Source organism: Pongo abelii, chromosome 2 (assembly GCF_028885655.2).
Source record: "Pongo abelii isolate AG06213 chromosome 2, NHGRI_mPonAbe1-v2.0_pri, whole genome shotgun sequence".
NCBI classification, from domain to species: Eukaryota; Metazoa; Chordata; class Mammalia; order Primates; family Hominidae; genus Pongo; species Pongo abelii.
Genome location: NC_085928.1, coordinates 107,515,747 through 107,533,990, shown reverse-complemented (window position 1 = coordinate 107,533,990; position 18,244 = coordinate 107,515,747). Strand labels below are relative to the sequence as shown.

Below are 18,244 nucleotides of genomic sequence, written 5' to 3'. Positions count from 1 at the left end.
CAAGCAAAACAAAGCATTCTACATACGCACGATCCTGGCAGCATAATTCATAATAGCTACAACACCTCTGGGATCTCTTCTGGCAGAGTGCCCTAGAGTGGCCTAAAGTACCACCAGGCTATGAGGGCAAAGGACAATTTAGTACAGGGATGTTTTTGTTTGGTGGTTGATATTTTTCTTTAGAACACTCAATGGCTGGCTTTGTAGCAAATGAGACTTTTAAAGAGCCCAGTGGCTTCCCCACTCGTGGGCAGAGGAGACTGTCCTCCAGCTGTCACCCAGCAAGGCAACTGTGGCCCCAGCCTGAAGAACAGGTACAGTGTAAGGCAATAAAATCTCCCTTCCCTTCTCTTATCCAGCCCACCCCAAGACTCCTGTCCTTCTGGCCACACAAAGAGGACAAGGTCTATTGGAGCACATGACACAAGAAGTGACCATGGGCAGGACAGGGCCACATCACAGCCCCAGGGGGTGGACAGGCCTCCAAGCAAGCCCTAGCAAATGCGTCCTCAGCAGGTTTCAGAAAAAGGAGTGGGAGCACCTTTGTGCCCCCACCTGAAACCACAGGCCAGAAAGCATGAGATACAGCGCCCTCCCCAGTAGGGGCAGCCTCCACACATGGCCTCTCAGAGGCCACCTCTCGAGACCACCCTTCCACAGAGGGAGAGGTTGTCACTGACATTTTCTCAATGTGGAAAACAGTCCAGAAAGATTATCCGAGGTGCCAGAGTTGAAGGAAGAGCCGGAGGCAGAATCCACACCCTGCTCTCTGGCCTAGGGGTGGACCCCACATCAGCTTCCTGCATCTGGCTCCTCAGGGACCAGCAAACCAGCAATTGCAGTAGAGAAGCTACCTGACACAGTGACTGGGGCCTGGCCAGGGCTGCAGGTGGCTCTGCCAGGGCTCTGAGTGCTCAAGTGTTCCTCAAAGGAAAAACTCCTGCAGCCTACCCCACAGTGGAGTTCAGCCTACAGCATCATCCTGGAAACTCCCTCCCTCAACGGGAGCCCAGCTTCTCAGCTCTCCCCACTGCCAGGAGAAGCCTTCCTCAGCCCTAAAAATTACGATTTTAGGTCACAGATCTTAGAGGCAGAAGGAGCTTCAGAAGTAGTATAGTCAAGCCCTTGCCTTAAAAACAAGGAGGCCGGAGAAGCCAGAGCTGGCTGAGGATGAGATCTGTATGGGAGCGCCCACCAAGACAGATCAACAGCTATGGCCACGTGTTGGCACCAAGGCCTACCCAAAGGCCCCTGAGGGATGGCTTATAAGCAGCCAACGGCTGTTCCAGGCAATGACCAGGGCTGAGTGTTAGTTAAATGAGGCCCCTGCCCTGCCGGAGCTACCATCACATCTGCATCATGTGGTCTGCACCCACTCTCATCCTAGACACTGCAGAACCTAACCAAGGTGCTCTACACTGACAAGTTGAACTTTGCACCCATCCCACCTGGAAGCCCATAGCTAGTGGGTACTTAAGGCATTAGAAAAAACTGGTCTGCCAAAAACAAAACAAAAAACCTCAAGACTAAAAAATAAATCATGGTACTCTCAAAGAAATATTAAGCTGCCATAGATAACTTCATGAAAGTGTATTTACCAAAAGATAGTCATGACACGGCTCAAGAAAAAAGGTTACAAAACAGCATGACATGCACAGATACATGTTGATCTGTAGTTTCTAAGTTTTCTACAATCAAAAAATCTATAATTTATGTAAATATCAATTTAGATTTTTTTTTTTTTTTGAGATGGAGTCTTGCTCTGTCGCCCAGGCTGGAGTGCAGTGGCGCGATCTCGGCTCACTGCAAGCTCCACCTCCCGGGTTCATGCCATTCTCCTGCCTCAGCCTCCCGAGTAGCTGGGACTACAGGCACCCGCCACCACACCCGGCTAATTTTTTTTTGTATTTTTAGTAGAGACGGGGTTTCACAGTGTTAGCCAGGATGGTCTCAATCACCTGACTTTGTGATCCACCTGCCTCAGCCTCCCAAAGTGCTGGGATTACAGGCATGAGCCATGGCACCCGGCCGTAAATATCAATTTAAATTTTAAAACAGGAGAGGAGTAAACATTTATGGCAGATGAGCTAAGCCCCAAAGGGCCCAAAAGGTGAGAACTGGATTGGCCACGTTGGCCATGTGGGACCCAGATGTTGGGGGACAGGGGCCTGCATAGCCCACTGCCCCTCACCCTCCCAGGGCCCAATCTAGCCCACAGACCACTCTGGGAAAGTGGATGGTGCTCAACCCCATCAGGCTGCCCTAAGCAGCAAACCGCCAGCAGCTGCTGCACTCTGCCAAAGACTCTTTCCCCTACACAGGGAGGGGTCTCAGTGGCAGCTCCACTCCCTTTCAAAAGTTGGAGGATTTTAGCCAAGGAAATTTTAGCCAAGTCGCTTCACCTGCCTGGACTGTAGTTTCTTCACCTATAAATGCAGATCACATTAGTCCCAGAACAGAGGTGAAGACTTCATAAGAGGAGCTTTGGAAGCTGAGATCAGGACATACAAGATATCATAACTTAATGCACACAGAAAGGATTCAGCTGTGCTCCTACCCCACCCTACCCAGAAGGGAGGTGCCTGGTGCCAGCACACGGTGAGTCGGCTTCACTATCTTCCTTAAACCAGTTCTCTCTTGACTCATTCTCCCACATTCCCAGGCCTATTCCCGAGAAACAGGGTCAGGAAAAACGAGGCGGTGGTGGGTCTCTGTGCTGCTGCTTCAGCAGGAGATCTCCACTGCCCATGACTGGGACATCACCAGATGTAGACATCCTCTACAGTGGGACCGAAACAACTCAGGAGGCGTGATGGGAGCCGCCCTGGTTGGTACCACCAGGGTGGAGCAATGTATGCCAAATCAAGCTGATGTCATGGATCAAACAACCTGATCTGTGATACACCCTGGTGTGTGGAAACCATCAGTGGGTCCCAGCACACAGAGCAGAGAGGCCTGGCATTGGCTGGACTCAAGGGTTTGGGCACTGGGCCAGGGCTGGGCCTTAGCTGGGGTGGGAAGTCTCTCCACAAGAGGGTCATGCACACATTGAGCTGGGGAAGAGATTTTCCAACTCTGAAGAAGGAAGGCTAGTGGCCTCATTGCTTTTGCAATATGTGACACCCAGCCCCGGTCAAACAACTATCTCTGATGGTGACCAACTTTTCCAGCTGTGTGCAGACCTCCATACAAAGCCACAGGGAGGTGGTGGCTGTGGAGGTTGGGAGTTTGGGACTTGCTTGTTCAGGCACTTTCTGGCACAGGAGGAGGCAAGTGCTCCTGGTTAAGTGCCTCCTCCCTTCTCCTCCCACCTATCAGCCCCAACCCAACAGTCCATCCATCCCACAAGGCAGGGTGGCAATGGCTGTCAGCCACAAATGCTGCCCTAGACATGCCTCCATGGCACATATCAGCCAACCTCCCATCAGGAAGAAGTGACGGAGAGCTTTTAAAAAAAAAAAAAAAAAAGCAGCTGACACTGACACGAACGCCCCTGAATGCCCTCTTCCATGGGCCAGCTTTCCAGAGCACATCTTATCTGGATAGTACACAGGGGGCTGGGGCAAGGGAGCTGCCTTAGGGATGAGTCATCCATGCCTCTACAGAGTTAGCTACAAGAAGGCTGGCAGAGACAGGGAAGAGTCAGCCCAGGGAAGTAGGGCCCATCTAGGGGTAGGAAGGCATCCTTTCTTCCCACAGAGCCTGGGCTGGTCGAGCTGCTGGAGCTCACTCCCACCCAATGGGGATTTGGTTGTATGGGGATGGGACAGGATTTATCCTAGGAGAATAATACAAATTTTAAAAAGGAATCTGGATCTATAGATTCAATGCAATTCTATCAAAATCCCAGCAAGCTTCTTTTAATAGATATTAACAAGCTAACTATAAAATGCATAAGGAAAAGCAAAGGAACTGTTAGAACAGCTAACATAATTCTGAAAAGGTCTCCTCAGGCAGTGGGGCAGGAACACAGGCAGGCAGGCGGGTGACTCTTCAAGATGGCTGGTGAGGGGCAAGGTCCTGGGGTGGCTCCCTCCAATCCTGCTGGATTTTCATTTACTTAGCCACAAACCCTGGCCCTACACTATATCTGGTTAGACAAATGAATCTGCAAAATGAGGCCACTCAGCTTATTTCCAAGGACTATCTAATGCAGCAAATAAGCGAGGCTCTACAAAGTGGTTCCTAATCACAAACTTCTAGGTCACCTTTCCTTATTTCTACTCCCATCCATTGCCTCACATTTCCCCCAACTGTTGCCTTATTTGCAAAGCTGGCACATGCTTTATGTAAAAGTTACTTCTGCCTTTTCGAGGTGTGTCCAGAGTCCTTTCACTCTCTCGGGAGGACCTCACAGTGCCTTCCTTCTGCCCAGAGCCCCAGTACTAGCTGGGCAAACAGGTATGGCATTTGCTCTGTTCATCAGGTGAAGCAAGTTTTATTTCATTTTTTTCTGCGGCTCACTGAGAATCACAGAAGATTCTGTGGCTCACTGAGGCAATGTGACTTGCCCAGGGTTAGAGAATTAACTGGCAGGGCTTGGCCTCAAACCCGGGAACTGCTTCCAAAGCTTGATCTTGCTCCATCTGTCTAGGTCCTTTCATTTCAGGGACTGCTGCTGAACCAAGAATCTTCTCAACATGTGTTCTTTCCCTAAGTCCCTAAATTAAAACAGAAAAAAAAAATTTAAAGCATGATGAACTAGCTACATCAATATATGGAACTGACCACCAGGCAGGGGACACTGAGTGACCTGGAGAGTAACTGAGGCAGATGGACCCTGCTCTCTGCCAGCTAATGGGACATAGGGAGCCGAGACACTCACAGGCAGCAGGCCCTGGGGTCACTCAGTCATTAGAGTTCAGAGCTGAGTGGCAGTGTGGGATGGAATGACTCAGGGAGGAATCCTGGTCAGGGCATAAGAGGAGAAACTAGGGAACGAGGGGAAGAGGAGGGTGCCCCTTCCATCTCTCTGTAGGGCCTGGGTGAGGGAAGCATCAGAGACAACTCAGTCTTTCCCATCCAGGTTGGGCCCTGGGTCTCAGATGCAGATCTGTGTAACTCCCTTGGCGTCACTCCTGAGATAGTGAGGGGGTCAGACTGGAAGGGGCCCCCAGGGATACTGAGTAAAGGAGAGTTGGGGTGATGTCTGTTCATGCCTCCCCAACAAGAGGCTACACCACCCACCCTTTCACACTGCAGATTCATGCCTCTGGACCTTTGCCGCCCAAACCCTACCATCTGGATTCCAGACTTAAAAGGTATGTTCTCCATAAGGCCTTGTCCCACTGAAGGCAGCAGAGTGTTAGCTGAAAGCACCCCTGGGTGGGCACCACACTCCTCTTAGCACACTCCAGAATGGCTGGTGCCGGTGGGGCTTCACGTCTGGCACCTGGGCTCAACCCAGAGTGACCCTGACTGAAGTAGGCTGTTCTCGCCTCCCAGCAGCCGAGGAAGGATGCTCACTGGTGAATGGCCTCAGGGGTCATCTCTCCAATGGAATGGAAGGTCACTTCTTTCTCTCCAGTGGCAAAGGAGGCTGTAGCAGGGGCTATGGCCTAGGGGGTTCTCTGGAATCAGCTCCCAATCCATCAGCATCCTGCGTGAGAGCCCCTTTCCAGACTTGGGGTACAAATAAAAAGCAAGATCCCCCGGGATGGACATGGCCTCTGCTGCATCCTGCTCTTCCTGGAAAGTCCATCATCCCCAAGCCCTGGACCCTGCAGTCTAAAGTTAAGTCCACATGGGTCTGGCCCTGTGTTAGGCAACCAATGTTCTAATCTGCCTTCCTAAATAACCTGAGCAAGCCCTCTGCTCTGGATCTGTTAAAGTCAGAAGAGTCTGTTTTTCTCTGGGGCCTACAAATACAGGCACAACTCCTTGCTCAGGCTAGGCTTCCTGGCAACCAAGGGAGTGACTGAGTAGCAGGCCCTGCCAGGTACAGGATGCTAGAAGTCCACCTGCCCAAAGTCTCTAGAAGGACAGCCCCGAAAGCCAAGCTCTCAACGACTGGGAGGCAAACCTGTTCCACCACGCTCCACTGCCTCAAAAGAGGCCAGATCAGAGCAAAGCAGAAGAATATGATGAGCTGAAGCAGAACCCAATTCAATGTCCAGCATGGTTGGTCCCTGGGCTGCGGTAAGAAAACAAAACAGGGCCCTGCACCTGCCCAGCTCAGTAGGCTCAAGACAGGGCCTCAGAGCAGGTCTTGTGCTCCACTACAAATGACCTGTAAGACCTAACAGGAAGCAGGTCCTCACATGGCAGGGCCTCTTTTATCTAGAACTCACTGACAGGAGCCTGGAACTACACATGCCCTTTGGTTTTTTTCCCACAGTTTTCATTATGATATATCTCAGGCACACAGAAAAGTCCGGAGAATAACCTAACACACATACTCACCTCCTGCAGAGTCAATAAAAGCAATGTTTTGCCATATTCCAGACAGGTTTGTTCCCCTCCTGTTTTTTTTTTTCTTTTGTTATAACAAAATCACAAATCATTGGCCAGGCCCAGTGGCTCACACCTGTAATTCCAACACTTTGGGAGGCTGAAGTGGGTGGACTGCCTGCGCTCAGGAGTTTGAGACCAGCCTGGGCAACTTGGTGAAACCATGTTGTTTTTGTACCAAAAAATTAGCTGGGCATGGTGGTGCGCACCTGTGGTCCCAGCTTCTTGGGAGGCTGAGGTGGGAAGATCGCTTGAGCCTGGGAGCCACGTGAAGGTTGCAGTGAGCTGAGATAGCGCCACTGCACTCCAGCCTGGGTGACAGAGTGAGACCCCGTCTCAAAAAAAAGAAAAACAAGTCACACATCATAGAGCCTTTCCCTAATCCTGTTTCCTCCTTGCTTCCCCAGACGTCAATCGGAGGCATCACTCCTCATGTATGTGTTTACACTTCTGCTTTCGCTTTCTTGGCAGCACCTGACACTGTATCACACACCTGCTTCTTTGTTAACAGCCTGTCTCCTTCCAGAAAATGTCAGCTCCATGAGGGTAGGGGCTGTACTTTGTCTGCTGTTGCCTTCCAGGGGCCCACAATGGTACCCTGCACAGAGCAGACAACCAATAAAGTCAGTACTTGCCAACTGAGTAACACACATATATCATTTTGTGTTCCTAAATTTGATATAAATGTTCCTGCCCTGTATGCCTCAATTCTGAAACCTGATTTTTCCTTCACTCAACACCACGTTTGAGAGTCACAACCACATGGTTCAACATTCAAGCCTCTTACTGTATGACCCACCCACCCACCTGCTAAACCAGTGACCCTTCTTTCTCATCGAGGAGACGGAGGGGTGGGAATCAGAGAAAAAACCACCAGCAAATCAAAGCCCAGAAACTGGAACTCAGGCTCCAGCCAGAGTTCCAGTTTTTGAGAAACTAAGAACCAACCAGAAGACCAAAGGGCCTCTAATATGTAGTTACCACAGAATGGGGGAACTGTGCCAGCACCCACCCATAAAGCCACATATGTTGGGGTCACCTGGCAAAGGAGCAACTAACTGGCCTTCATCTTCCCATCACCAGCCAGGGACCTTCAAGAGCTGGGGGCTAAGGCCCAACAAAAAGCCCCAGGCCCAGTGCCAGCAGACCCACTCACCACTCACCATTTAGCATCACCAGCCTCTAAGCATAGAGCTGGTAGCATGTCTGAACCCGAGTAGTGGGTATGGACTCTGCAGGGCTCTCAGGATGGTGTGAAAACATTTTGTAAGTCGTGTCTGTGATTGCTCCTGATTACAAAGGCAGAGATGAGGCCCGCATGTGGGGAGGTTCTACTCATACTGGTGAAGGTGAAAAAAGGCTGTGGCATTAGGAAAGCCTGCTCTGGTGTGGCTGCCCAGCTTCCTCTAAAGAACATTCCCTCCCCTCCCGCTCCCCCTGTGCAAAGCAGAGCCTAAGCCCATCAAGAGCTACACCCCCACCGTGCCTGAAGAAAGCTGCTCAGAGCAAAGGAAATCAACGCAACCCGTTCAGAAAGACACACAGTCTGGCCCCAGGAAGAGAGCCCCATCTCAGGGCGAGGCATGGGAGGGAGGACATGAGACCTCTGGAACTGCTGACACGGGAGTGGTAGTCAGACACTCTGCTCACAAACATCAGCGGCACAGCTTTGCCTCGCCCCACCCCACACACTGGTTCCAGCAACAGTTTCCAGGCTCCAGATTTTGGGGAGGCAAAGCAGCATCTGAGGCTCTGTGGAGGTTGCAGCCCTCAAGACTGCAGGGGAAGACCTCGTGCCTGCAATCACGAGGGAAGGGTACCCAAGACCCTCATGTGTGCTGTGTTTAGGCAACTTAAGTGGACCCAACCAGATGACAGTATTTGACAAAATAAGATAAATACTAGAGAGGGAAATGAAGCCAGAGGGGCACAGACAACGAGAAAGGTGCCCTTTGAGCCGAACTCTATATGAAGACCCAGACATCAAAGGTATAGGAGAGATGAGAAGGACCTCCAGGCTGAGAGGACAGACAAAAGACTGGTCAGGAAATGCTGAGTGGCCAGGGGTGGCAAGGGCTGACCACAAAGGGCTCTGGCTAGAGGGAAACCAGAGGAGGTTGGATGAGGCCAGATGGCCCAGGCAGAGCTTCACATGCCAGGTGCAGAAGGGGCACTTACTCAGCAGGCAATGGAGAACCACGCCATGAAAGGTGTATGAGAAGGGTAAAAAGGCATAATGTAAGGGCTAGAAAGAAAATGCTGGGGGCTGAGTAACAGCCAAATGGAAAATGAGGGAAAGGAGGCAGAGAAGGCCTCAACAAGGGCCTTCTGAGACGTTGAGATTTTAAGGTCTGAACAGGACAGCCATGGGCAGAAAGAAGAGGGGAGGGAACAGGGCAGACACTGAACAGAGTTGGGAGGACCCAGAGACCGGGAGACCGATGAGAGCTGGAGGAGAGAGCAGACCCTGGAGCTGCATAGGGGCATTACCTGTGCTTCTCGCCTTCTTCCTCCTCTTCTCTGAGATGCTTGGTCTTTGGCTCCCCATCTTCCTTGTCCTGCAAAGAAAGGGAGAAAACCACCAGCTCAGTTGAAAGCTCCTATTTCCAGTCCACGTGGCCCAGGGAGCTAAAGAACAGGACATCTCAGAAGGGGGGCACCTGGCAGGGCCCAGCTTGGTGTCCCAGACTCCAAGCAGGGTACATGCCTGCTGCATCTCATAGGCACAACTGGAGCCTCACTGCCTGTGCAGAATTTAAAAATCCATAACTCTTGGCTGGGCACGGTGGCTCATGCCTGTAATCCCAGCACTTTGGGAGGCGGAGGTGGGCGGATCTCGAGGTCAGGAGATCGCAACCATCCTGGCTAACACAGTGAAACCCTGTCTCTACTAAAAACACACAAAAAAATTAGCTGGGTGTGGTAGTGGGCGCCTGTAGTCCCAGCTACTTGGGAGGCTGAGGCAGGAGAATGGCGTGAACCTGGGAGGCGGAGCTTGCAGTGAGCAGAGATCAAGCCACTGCACTCCAGCCTGGGCGACAGAGCGAGACTCCGTCTCAAAAAAAAAACAACAACAAAAAAAGTCCGTAACTCCAGACCAGTCCCAGGTACCTGGTAGCCCTTAGAGAACACTCGCAGAAAGAGCTGGATGGCTTTAGGTGGTGAGAAATGCAGCCACTTGGTGCCATGGAGGGGCCATGCTGGCAGGTCACCAGTCACCTTCATGGGTCTAGACGGAACCACCTGCTAAGCTAGGAAAGACTGGGGGAGGAAGTCACCAGCAACCAGGGCAGGATGAGAGCTCAGGCCTCCTGAGACACCTTTCAGGCCAGAGTCCTCTCCAGAAATACCTATTTGATTCGCTTTAGAAGTAACATGAACTAGGACCAGGCTTCTAACAAGATTCACTGCCTAGGCCTATGCTATATTCAGGGAGACAGAGGCAAGGGGAATTAGTCAGAAGTTTCCATGAAAATTTTCTTAATCTGGTTCTTTTGACTTCCCACCAACTGCACCTCTTTTTGAAGTCTAGAGAGTCACGTTCATCTCAACCTTGACATGTTATGCTTGTTCTCAGGTGCACTGGGGGCCACAACAGAAGGAAACTGCCATACTGCTTCCACCTGAAGCAGAAAATGTCCTCCTGGACTTTCTCCCTTATTATGTGATTACCTCTGTTAGGTCAGCCTGCCTGTGGACAAACTGACGCAGGGTGTGTATGCGCATGCGTAAATTCGTGTGCCCACACCTGGGGTCCGGGCGTGGCCTGAGAGGCCCCAAGACAGAGCCGTTGTGGGTCTCCCTGCATGCCAGCGTTGGCACTCCAGAAGGTGACAATGCTCACTTCACTATGGCAGCGTCCTGCCTTCGACTCTCGCAGAGCAGTGTTCTGAGAGAGATCTGTGAGCTCCTTCCATTGGGAGTCTGCTCTGGTGGACACAGAATGCGCTGGAGCCTGCATATAAATTACAAGTAAAACAGCTGCTTGAACTACCTTTCCTAGACATTTATTTACGCCATTGACAACTGCCTTCCTAAGAATGGTATCTGCTTTATGTGGAGACTGCAGGCATCGACCAGACCCTGCCATTCCTTGGCCACACAACCTCCGGGGAGCAGACTACCAAAACCAGGTTGGAGGCCTGGCCCAGAGAAAGGCTTTTGTCATGTGAACAGATCAAGATGTCCCCCACCCCAACTCAGGGGAGCTCATCTCATGGCAACGAGGCAGCGGGAACAAAATAACTGACCAAGTGACAGCAGCTACGTGAGAGAGGTCAACATGGAATGTGGTTCTTGGGGGATGGGTGAGGGGTTTCCTACTGAGAGATGGGCTGGGCAGAATTGGGTGATACAGCATAGGGGGACAGAAGTGGGAAGGGCATTCCCGGTAGGAAGCAGAGCTTGAACAAAGGCAGGGTGTGGTCTGAAGAGCATGCAGGTGACTGGGGTTGGGGGAGGGGGTGACGATGATTGCCAGGTAAGACGGTCAAGGCAGGCAATGGCCGAACACAGAGGGCTCTGGCCAGTGTTCTTAAGCAATGGAGAAACCAAGGAGAGACTGGGGAGAGTCCACTAACCTCTGCTGGGCAAGGCAGGCCCTGGGGTGGACAGGCAGATGCTTGGTGATGGCCAAAGAGGGAAGGGAGAACAGAGTATAAATGCTTCACTGAGAAACAAGTCAGGATTCTCCAAATGGCTCCCAGGGCTGCTGGGACCTGGACGGGGCTTCCACAGGGGCCCTGCTGACACATGCAGCCCTCCCTGACTAAAGACTAGCCGATGAAGCAAGCCAGAGCCTGCACATTCTAGAAAAAAATTCCTTCCTGACTCCCAACCAGCGGACACCCTGAAGGCTACTCCCTGAAGTGCCCACCTCAGGGGAAGGAGCGGCAGACACCTGTCCTGGGTAAGGGCAGAGAAGGAAAAGCAGAAAGGGCTCTTCTTTCCCCACACTGGGCTAGTAGGGCAAGACCCCCAGCCACAAAGACGACTCCTTTCCACAGGTGTTCTGTTAACCTGAACCACCTGGCAGAAGCAGGCGGGGACTACAGGAAAGTGTCCAGCCTTTGGGAGGAGTGCTTTGCAAATACCATGCCCTTTCTCAGCTCTCAAGCAAGGTCAAACAGCTGCCACCACCCTCCTGGAGCCCCAGAGACATTCAAGTGCCTCAGCAAAGGCCAAGTTATTCATTAATAAATGAGAAAACACCCAACTATCTAAATGACTTTAAAAAATGCCCAGCAATCTGGTGGGTGGGGGGCAGCACTAGCTCTGCAGACAGCATGAGGTTAAAAATGACCCCAGCCTAGGATGCTGTGCAAAGAGCAGGGGCTCAAAAAAGATAAAGATCCACATCTGTGGCACCAGCAGGTGAACAAATGAACAGGCCACACAAGTGGGGGAGATAAGGTGTACCTCAGCCTTCCTGACAAAGAGTGATTCATAAATAGTACAATGGGCATTCACAGGAGGGAAAATCGCTTTTGGTGACACTGGCCTGAATCACAAGATATGGCCCTTTGCTCCCCGGGATAGTGGAGGGAAGCGCAGACCACTTGAAGCTCACCCCTACCTGAGAGACTCCAAGAGCCTCAGACCTGGAGGGCTCGCAGGATCACCCATTCTAGGTCCTCAATTTAACCCATGGGAAAACCTGGGAAATGGCAGTCAGGGAAAAGGAAAAGATCTGTCCAAAGTCACAGAACCCATCAGCGGTAGCTGCAAGTCTGGATCCAGGTCGTCCTGATATCTGGCCCTCGTTCTTGCCAAGGAGACAAGAGAGAGGCTATCAAGAGTGGAAGAGTGGCGCTGAGTTTCTAAGGAGCTCTGATTCTACCCGTCTCTCCTGCGCTCCCCACACAGTTCAGACCTGGCCCCATGTGCTCAGATGCGGCCACAGCCAGCCCAAGTCCAAGCCTAGGCCCTGCTGGACACTCAGTAGGAAAGCAGGCAGGGCCCTAGGTGCACAGCCTCCCCAGGAATCTAGAGACACTTCGCTCACCCTGAGACCTTTAAATCAGACTCAATGCCTCACCACCCCCACTCCCCACTCCACACCCTTCCCAAATCTTGCCATCTTCTCCCTCCTTCCCAATCCCTAGTCTCCTCTACCACCTCCTTAGCTCCCCACCACAACCAAGCCCCCAGCCATTCCCCTCCACTCTTGCCTGCCAGCCAGCCTTCCCCTCTACTCTGGAGAATACAGCTGCCTCCAGCATTTTTCCCTCTCTTTCTCCAACCTATCTCCCGTAAGTCTCTCTTCATCTCATCAATCCACATTCCTGGCCTCCTCTTCAAAGATACTGGTCAGACCACACTGCACCTCTGCTCAAAGCTCTCACTGGGTCTCCACACCCCCAGGACAACAGCCATTCATCTCAACCTCACATCTGCTCTGTCCAGAACACTCTTACACCCCCACATTTTGTCCCAAATCCTGAAATATCTACTCTGATAACCCCCAAGAAAACACACCATCTGGCCAGTCCTAGAGGCCAGGTCAAAGGCCACCTCCTCAAAGCAGCCTTCTAAGATTCCCAGGCAAAAGAACCCTCTGGGCTTACCCAGTGCATATCAGGGTCTGACCGTAGGCCCAGGGCACAGGCCTGTGGCCATTCCTATTCACATGTAGGCTTTAATACTCCTTCCCTTCAAGAACCTCTCAGCACAGGGCATCTCCTAGAGCACCTCAAGGCCTAGCCCAGAGCCTGGGCTAGACAACCTTCAGAAACTCTACCAATTTAACTGCTACCCTCTCCACCAACTCCAGAAGAGTAAACCTCAGGAACGCTGATGGCTGGAGGGCAGGAGAGCCATGGTCTGGGCTGGGGCCCTCCCCATAGCCTACTTGCCTGTTAATGGAGGTACTCCCCCATTTCTCACCCCTGCCCACATCTCCACGCCTAGACCTTGCACCCCGCCCTCACCTCCTCCCAGAGCCTTCAGGAGGAAGAAGCCTTTGAGGCAGGATTTCAGGGGGTCTCAAATACAGCCCTGCTCAGGACAGAGTCTGACTGACCTGTTTCCTAATGTTTGAAATCCTTTTTATCAGGGACAAAACTGTTACAAATAAAATTAGAGCTGTGCAGGGTTGGTATTGTTTCTTCCTTAAATGTTCAACAAGACTTCAGTGAAGCAATCTTGGCCTGAAGTTTTATTTGGGAAAATATTTTAGTTATAGGACTGTATAGATTTTCTATTTCTTCTCCAGTCACCATTATTAATTTATGTCTTTCAAGATGTCTGTTTCACCTAAGTTATTGAATTTACTGGCACAAAGTGACTTATACTGTTCTCTTAATAGCCTAATGTCTGTAAGATCTGTAGTGATGTTCACTGATATTGATAATTTGTGTCATTTTTCTTTATCAGACCAGCTAGAGGTTTATCAATTTTGGGATGTGCCTCCATCTCATCTCCTCAGACTCGGTGTTTCAACAATGGGTTTGCTCCTCAGTCTCCTCTCTCTGGAAGGATTCCTCAATGGATGAGTACACCTGCCTCTGGATGGCACATGAAGCATGGGGGCAGAATCAATCCACATTGCTGTCTGAATGTAGTACCACTGCTAAAAGCAGGTCAATCAACAACCAGGCCTACAGGAGGAGGGAGGAAGAAGAGAGGCTGCTCTATGTCCTCCTGTTGCCCCTTCCCACCCACAGTAAGATGAAGATCTCTTTCCTTGCACCCCTCAGTCTCCTTTGTGGGCCAGGTCTACCTTGGGCACAAAGATAAAATAAGAACCCTGTCCTCAAGAATCTCAAGTCTACTCAAAGGAGCAGACTTAGAAAATGTAACTCAGTGCCATGAGTAGTGAGGAAAGCTTTACTAAATATCTCGTACACTTAGGGAATTAGCAAGGGATAGCTGTTGTCGGGGAAGGAAGTAATCCTTAAACTCAATTCTAAATGTCCACTGGGGGATTACGAGGCAGCTAAAGAAGGCAGAGCATTCCTGGGAGTGGTAACTGCCTACAAAGACATGAGAGCGGAGCAAGAGCACTGTCACAGCCTGCAGAGCAGGCCCACATGGCTGGCCCAGCCTCACCTGATGGTGTCAGGGGCAGGGCTCACAGGGCATTCCTCCAGCACCGTGGGAGGGCTGAGCCCAGCATGAGGGCCGACACCCTGAACGGGCACTGTGGTAGCCTACAAGATGTGTCATGGGAGGAAAGGGGAAGACCAGAAGTCAGGTGAGATCCTCCACTCCCAGCCTGGACCTGCCCCAGCCTGCTGCTGTTTGTGTGTCTGTGTTTGGGAGGGGGGTTAAAGTTAAAATGAGGGCTGGGAACTGTCACTGGGGGCGGGTGTGCCGAAGCAGGAGGACTTGAGTTCAGGGGATAAGGAATAAGCCCCTCCCTCTTCCTAAGACTTCCCAAGGACTCAAACTTTTAGGAGCTGCTGCCTAGAGCTCTCCCTTCCAGAAGGGAAGCAGGAAAGGGTTAAGAGAGAGACATTCAACTTCTCATCTAGGGTCTTCCCACCCTTCTTTAGCTTCCTGAAGAAGCTAGAGACTCAACAGGAACTCATGGGTACAGAAACACTTTCCAACCCCCAGGTGACATGCCCCATTAGCTCTGAGTATGCCTGCTATAATGTCCATGGGAAACTGCCCTCTGTTCAACAGTTAAAGAGAAAATAAGACCTCAAAATCCTAGCCCCCTAAGAAGAGGCCAAACTGGCCCCACTTTGAGCCTTTCCAGTTCTGATTTGGGCCCAGGGTGGGGAAAAAAATCAAAAGAGATGGGCACATAGTGCCTGAAGGTGACAGGAAGAGACAGACAATGCTGGGGCAAACTTGTCAGGCTCCCCAGTGTCACCTTGTGCCCATCCTCAGGGCCACTGCAGCCCCATGCTGGGGTGGAGGGACTTCCTGTCGGGTGCGGCCATGGTGGGAGCTGTGTTCCAAGGGCACTTAGCGGGTAGGGCAGTCACCCAGAGTCTGACTCACCCTGAAGATGGAGTGATAAGTGGGCTGAACACCACCATGCCTGGGACCAGAAACTGCACAGATCTCTACTGCCCAGAGACTGGGAAGGGGAAAGCGGGAGAGACTCTGCTTCTCCTGGGCAGGCTGAGATCTCATCAGGCTGCAGAGCTCCTCACTCTGGGTCCCCTGCACTCAATGTGCTGCTAGGACGACTTGGTCCGAGCATCCACTCTATCTGCTGACCAGACCAAGAGTTCCTAGAGGGCAGACGTTTGTTGTACCAGTTTGCACCCACAGGCCTGACACCAACTACAGCAGGCACAGCACAGTGGTAGAGCACGTGCACAGGAGCGGGGAAATCCTGGCTCCATTTCATCTTGGCCGTGTGACCTTGGGCAAGTTATACGACCTTTCTGGCCTCAGTTTCCTCATCTACAAAAATGAGGATAATCATACTGACATCATATCACTATTACAAAGAAATGATGAAGGAGAAAAGCCTGCAGCTTAGGGAGACGAAGCAGTCGAGCCTGAAGAGCAGGGAGAATCAGGCCAGGGCAGGAAGGAAAGGGCTGCAGAAAAGCCAGCGGGGCACAGGCCCAGAACAGTGTGCCTCTGCAGAGGTCATGGTAAGCTTCCACGCCCATCATCCTTATCAGATGTTCTCAGCAATCCTGTGAGCAGGCAGGGCAGTGTTGTAATACCTGCTTCACCAAGACATGAGAAGATGATGTCAGATGATCTGTGCAGTGTAGACAGATCTGATTCCCCATTCAGTGCTTCATCAAGAGTCAGCAGGAGCAGGTGGGGATTACCATCCAATAGGCTGGGATTAGCTAAGAGCCACTGCTCCCCTGTGGGTTCACGTGTTCCTTAAAGGCTTCTGAGCAGAGCAAGAACAAAGCGCTGAGCGGGAGGCCGGGAGGCTAGAGATAAGGATTGGAGATAAGGATGGGAACTAGGTCAGCAGCGGTGGACTAGAACAAGGAAGTGCCTCAACACTGTGGGGAGACAGGGAGGAGCAGAAACAACTGAGGTTCTGCTGGTGACTCACTGGGGGAAGGAAGGCGCCTTTGACAAAAAGGTGGTGGTGCTTAGGGGACAAAGAGAAAGGGCGCGGCAGCCTTCAGGCATTCTAACGGTGAGGCTTGATACCCAGGGTCTGACGAAGGCTAGTGCCAAGGGATAGCGCCTGTCAAGGTGCCCTCAGCGGTGGAAAGGAGGGCCTGCTCCACTCAGAAGAGAGGCACGCTGGGCCCCACCATCCATATGGCACCTCAAGGCCCAGGCCACGGCATGCAGAGCCAGTGCAGCTCCTCGCCAGGCCCGTCACATGGCCCTGCCCAGATATCCTCCATGTGTGTGTCAGGAGTGTGGGGAAACAGCCCAAGTCAACTCTGATCCTATTCTTGCTGCAAGTGCTCAAGGAAGGCACTACAGAGCTCCTCCAGCAGACTTTATTAGTCGACAAATACTGACTGGCTCCCCTGTGCCAGATACTCCATGCTGGGTACTGAGGAGGAAGAGGAACGAGTAGGCACCTACTGCCCACAGAGTAGGGCAGGGATTCTTATCCTCGGTGCACAGATGCCAGAGGTCAACGACCAGACAGAAACACAAGCAAGTGTGAGAAGGTGAATCTTAGTGGATGAGAAATCTGGAGCTCTTCAGATTCTCAAGGGGGTGGTGACCCACAGGGGAAAAGGGAAGGTGTCAACAGCCAGGGAAGGCAGTGTTTTTTTGGGTGACATAAGAGGTGTCTACAGAGGCTTTCCAAAGGAAGTGTCACCTTAAAGGATGAGTGGGACTGGGGACAGAGGGACAGAGGGGGAAGAGAGCAGAGGGAACAACCAGAACCATTAGTATGCAAAAGGCCCCTCCCACTGCCCTGAGACTTCACCCACACTGGCCCCAGCAGGAAATAACCTCTTGAAAGGTCACACAGAGGGCAGGGCAAAGACCAGTCTCTTCCCCTTCCTTCATATGCAGCCAGACTGGACGAGTTCCTCTGGGAAGTCTGGTCTGGTTCCAAACTCCCTCCAGGGTCCTCCCTGTAGGGGCACTGTGGTATGCAGGAAGCCCAGCCTGCAGCCCTGGACTGGGCAGGCGGTGGGAACATCAGGACACACTGCTTACCAGTGGTGGGACCCCCCCTGAGGCTCTGTCTCCTCCCCTGTCAAAGTGGCGCTGGCGCTACTTTAACAGGGACATGTGAGGATTATACAAGGCAACTTGGGTCCACCATGTGGTACAGGGTCCCGCATGACCCTGCATCATGAAAAACTGCCTGCTGGCCGGGCACGGTGGCTCACGCCTGTAATCCCAGCACTTTGGGAGGCCAAGGCAGGTGGATCACAAGGTCAGGAGTTCGAGACCAGCCTGGCCAATACGGTGAAAACCTGTCTTTACTAAAACTACAAAAATTAGCCAGGCATGGTGGTGGGCACCTGTAGTCCCAGCTACTCGGGAGGCTGAGGCAAGAGAATCGCTCGAACCCAGAGGTAGAGGCTGCAGTGAGCCGAGATTGCGCCACCGCACTCCAGCCTGGGTGACAGAGTGAGACTCCATCTCAAAAAAAGAAAAGAAAAAAAAAAAACTGCCTGCTGACATCTTGCAGTGTTCCAAGTCCTGCTGTCCATCAGCGATGGGCCTAATTCGAACCCTGGTTCTTGCTGCATCCCTCTTAGGGAATCAGATGTTCCTTCTGTTCTCACCCACCCCTTGCCCCGACACAAAAACCAAGAAAGCACTTAACAAGAACCCCGGACCCAGCACCCAGGGCCCAGATCCATGCTGGGAAACAGAAGGCCTATTACTATTAGACCAACCAGAAGAGAAATTGATCTACATTTGCATTTTTTTG

The 18,244-nt window shown here is 51.9% G+C and overlaps 1 protein-coding gene across 9 annotated transcripts in view; it reads right to left on the bottom strand.

Moving 5' to 3' along the window:
- The window catches only part of CCDC12 (coiled-coil domain containing 12), a 62,924-nt gene that overhangs the window by 10,807 nt on the left and 33,873 nt on the right, over positions 1-18,244 (bottom strand). For all 9 annotated transcript variants that reach the window (XM_063722537.1, XM_054550904.2, XM_063722536.1 and 6 more), the window contains one exon: positions 8,941-9,008. In XM_063722537.1, the coding sequence (XP_063578607.1) occupies positions 8,941-9,008 (68 nt within the window). The remainder of the gene's footprint in view (positions 1-8,940; positions 9,009-18,244) is intronic.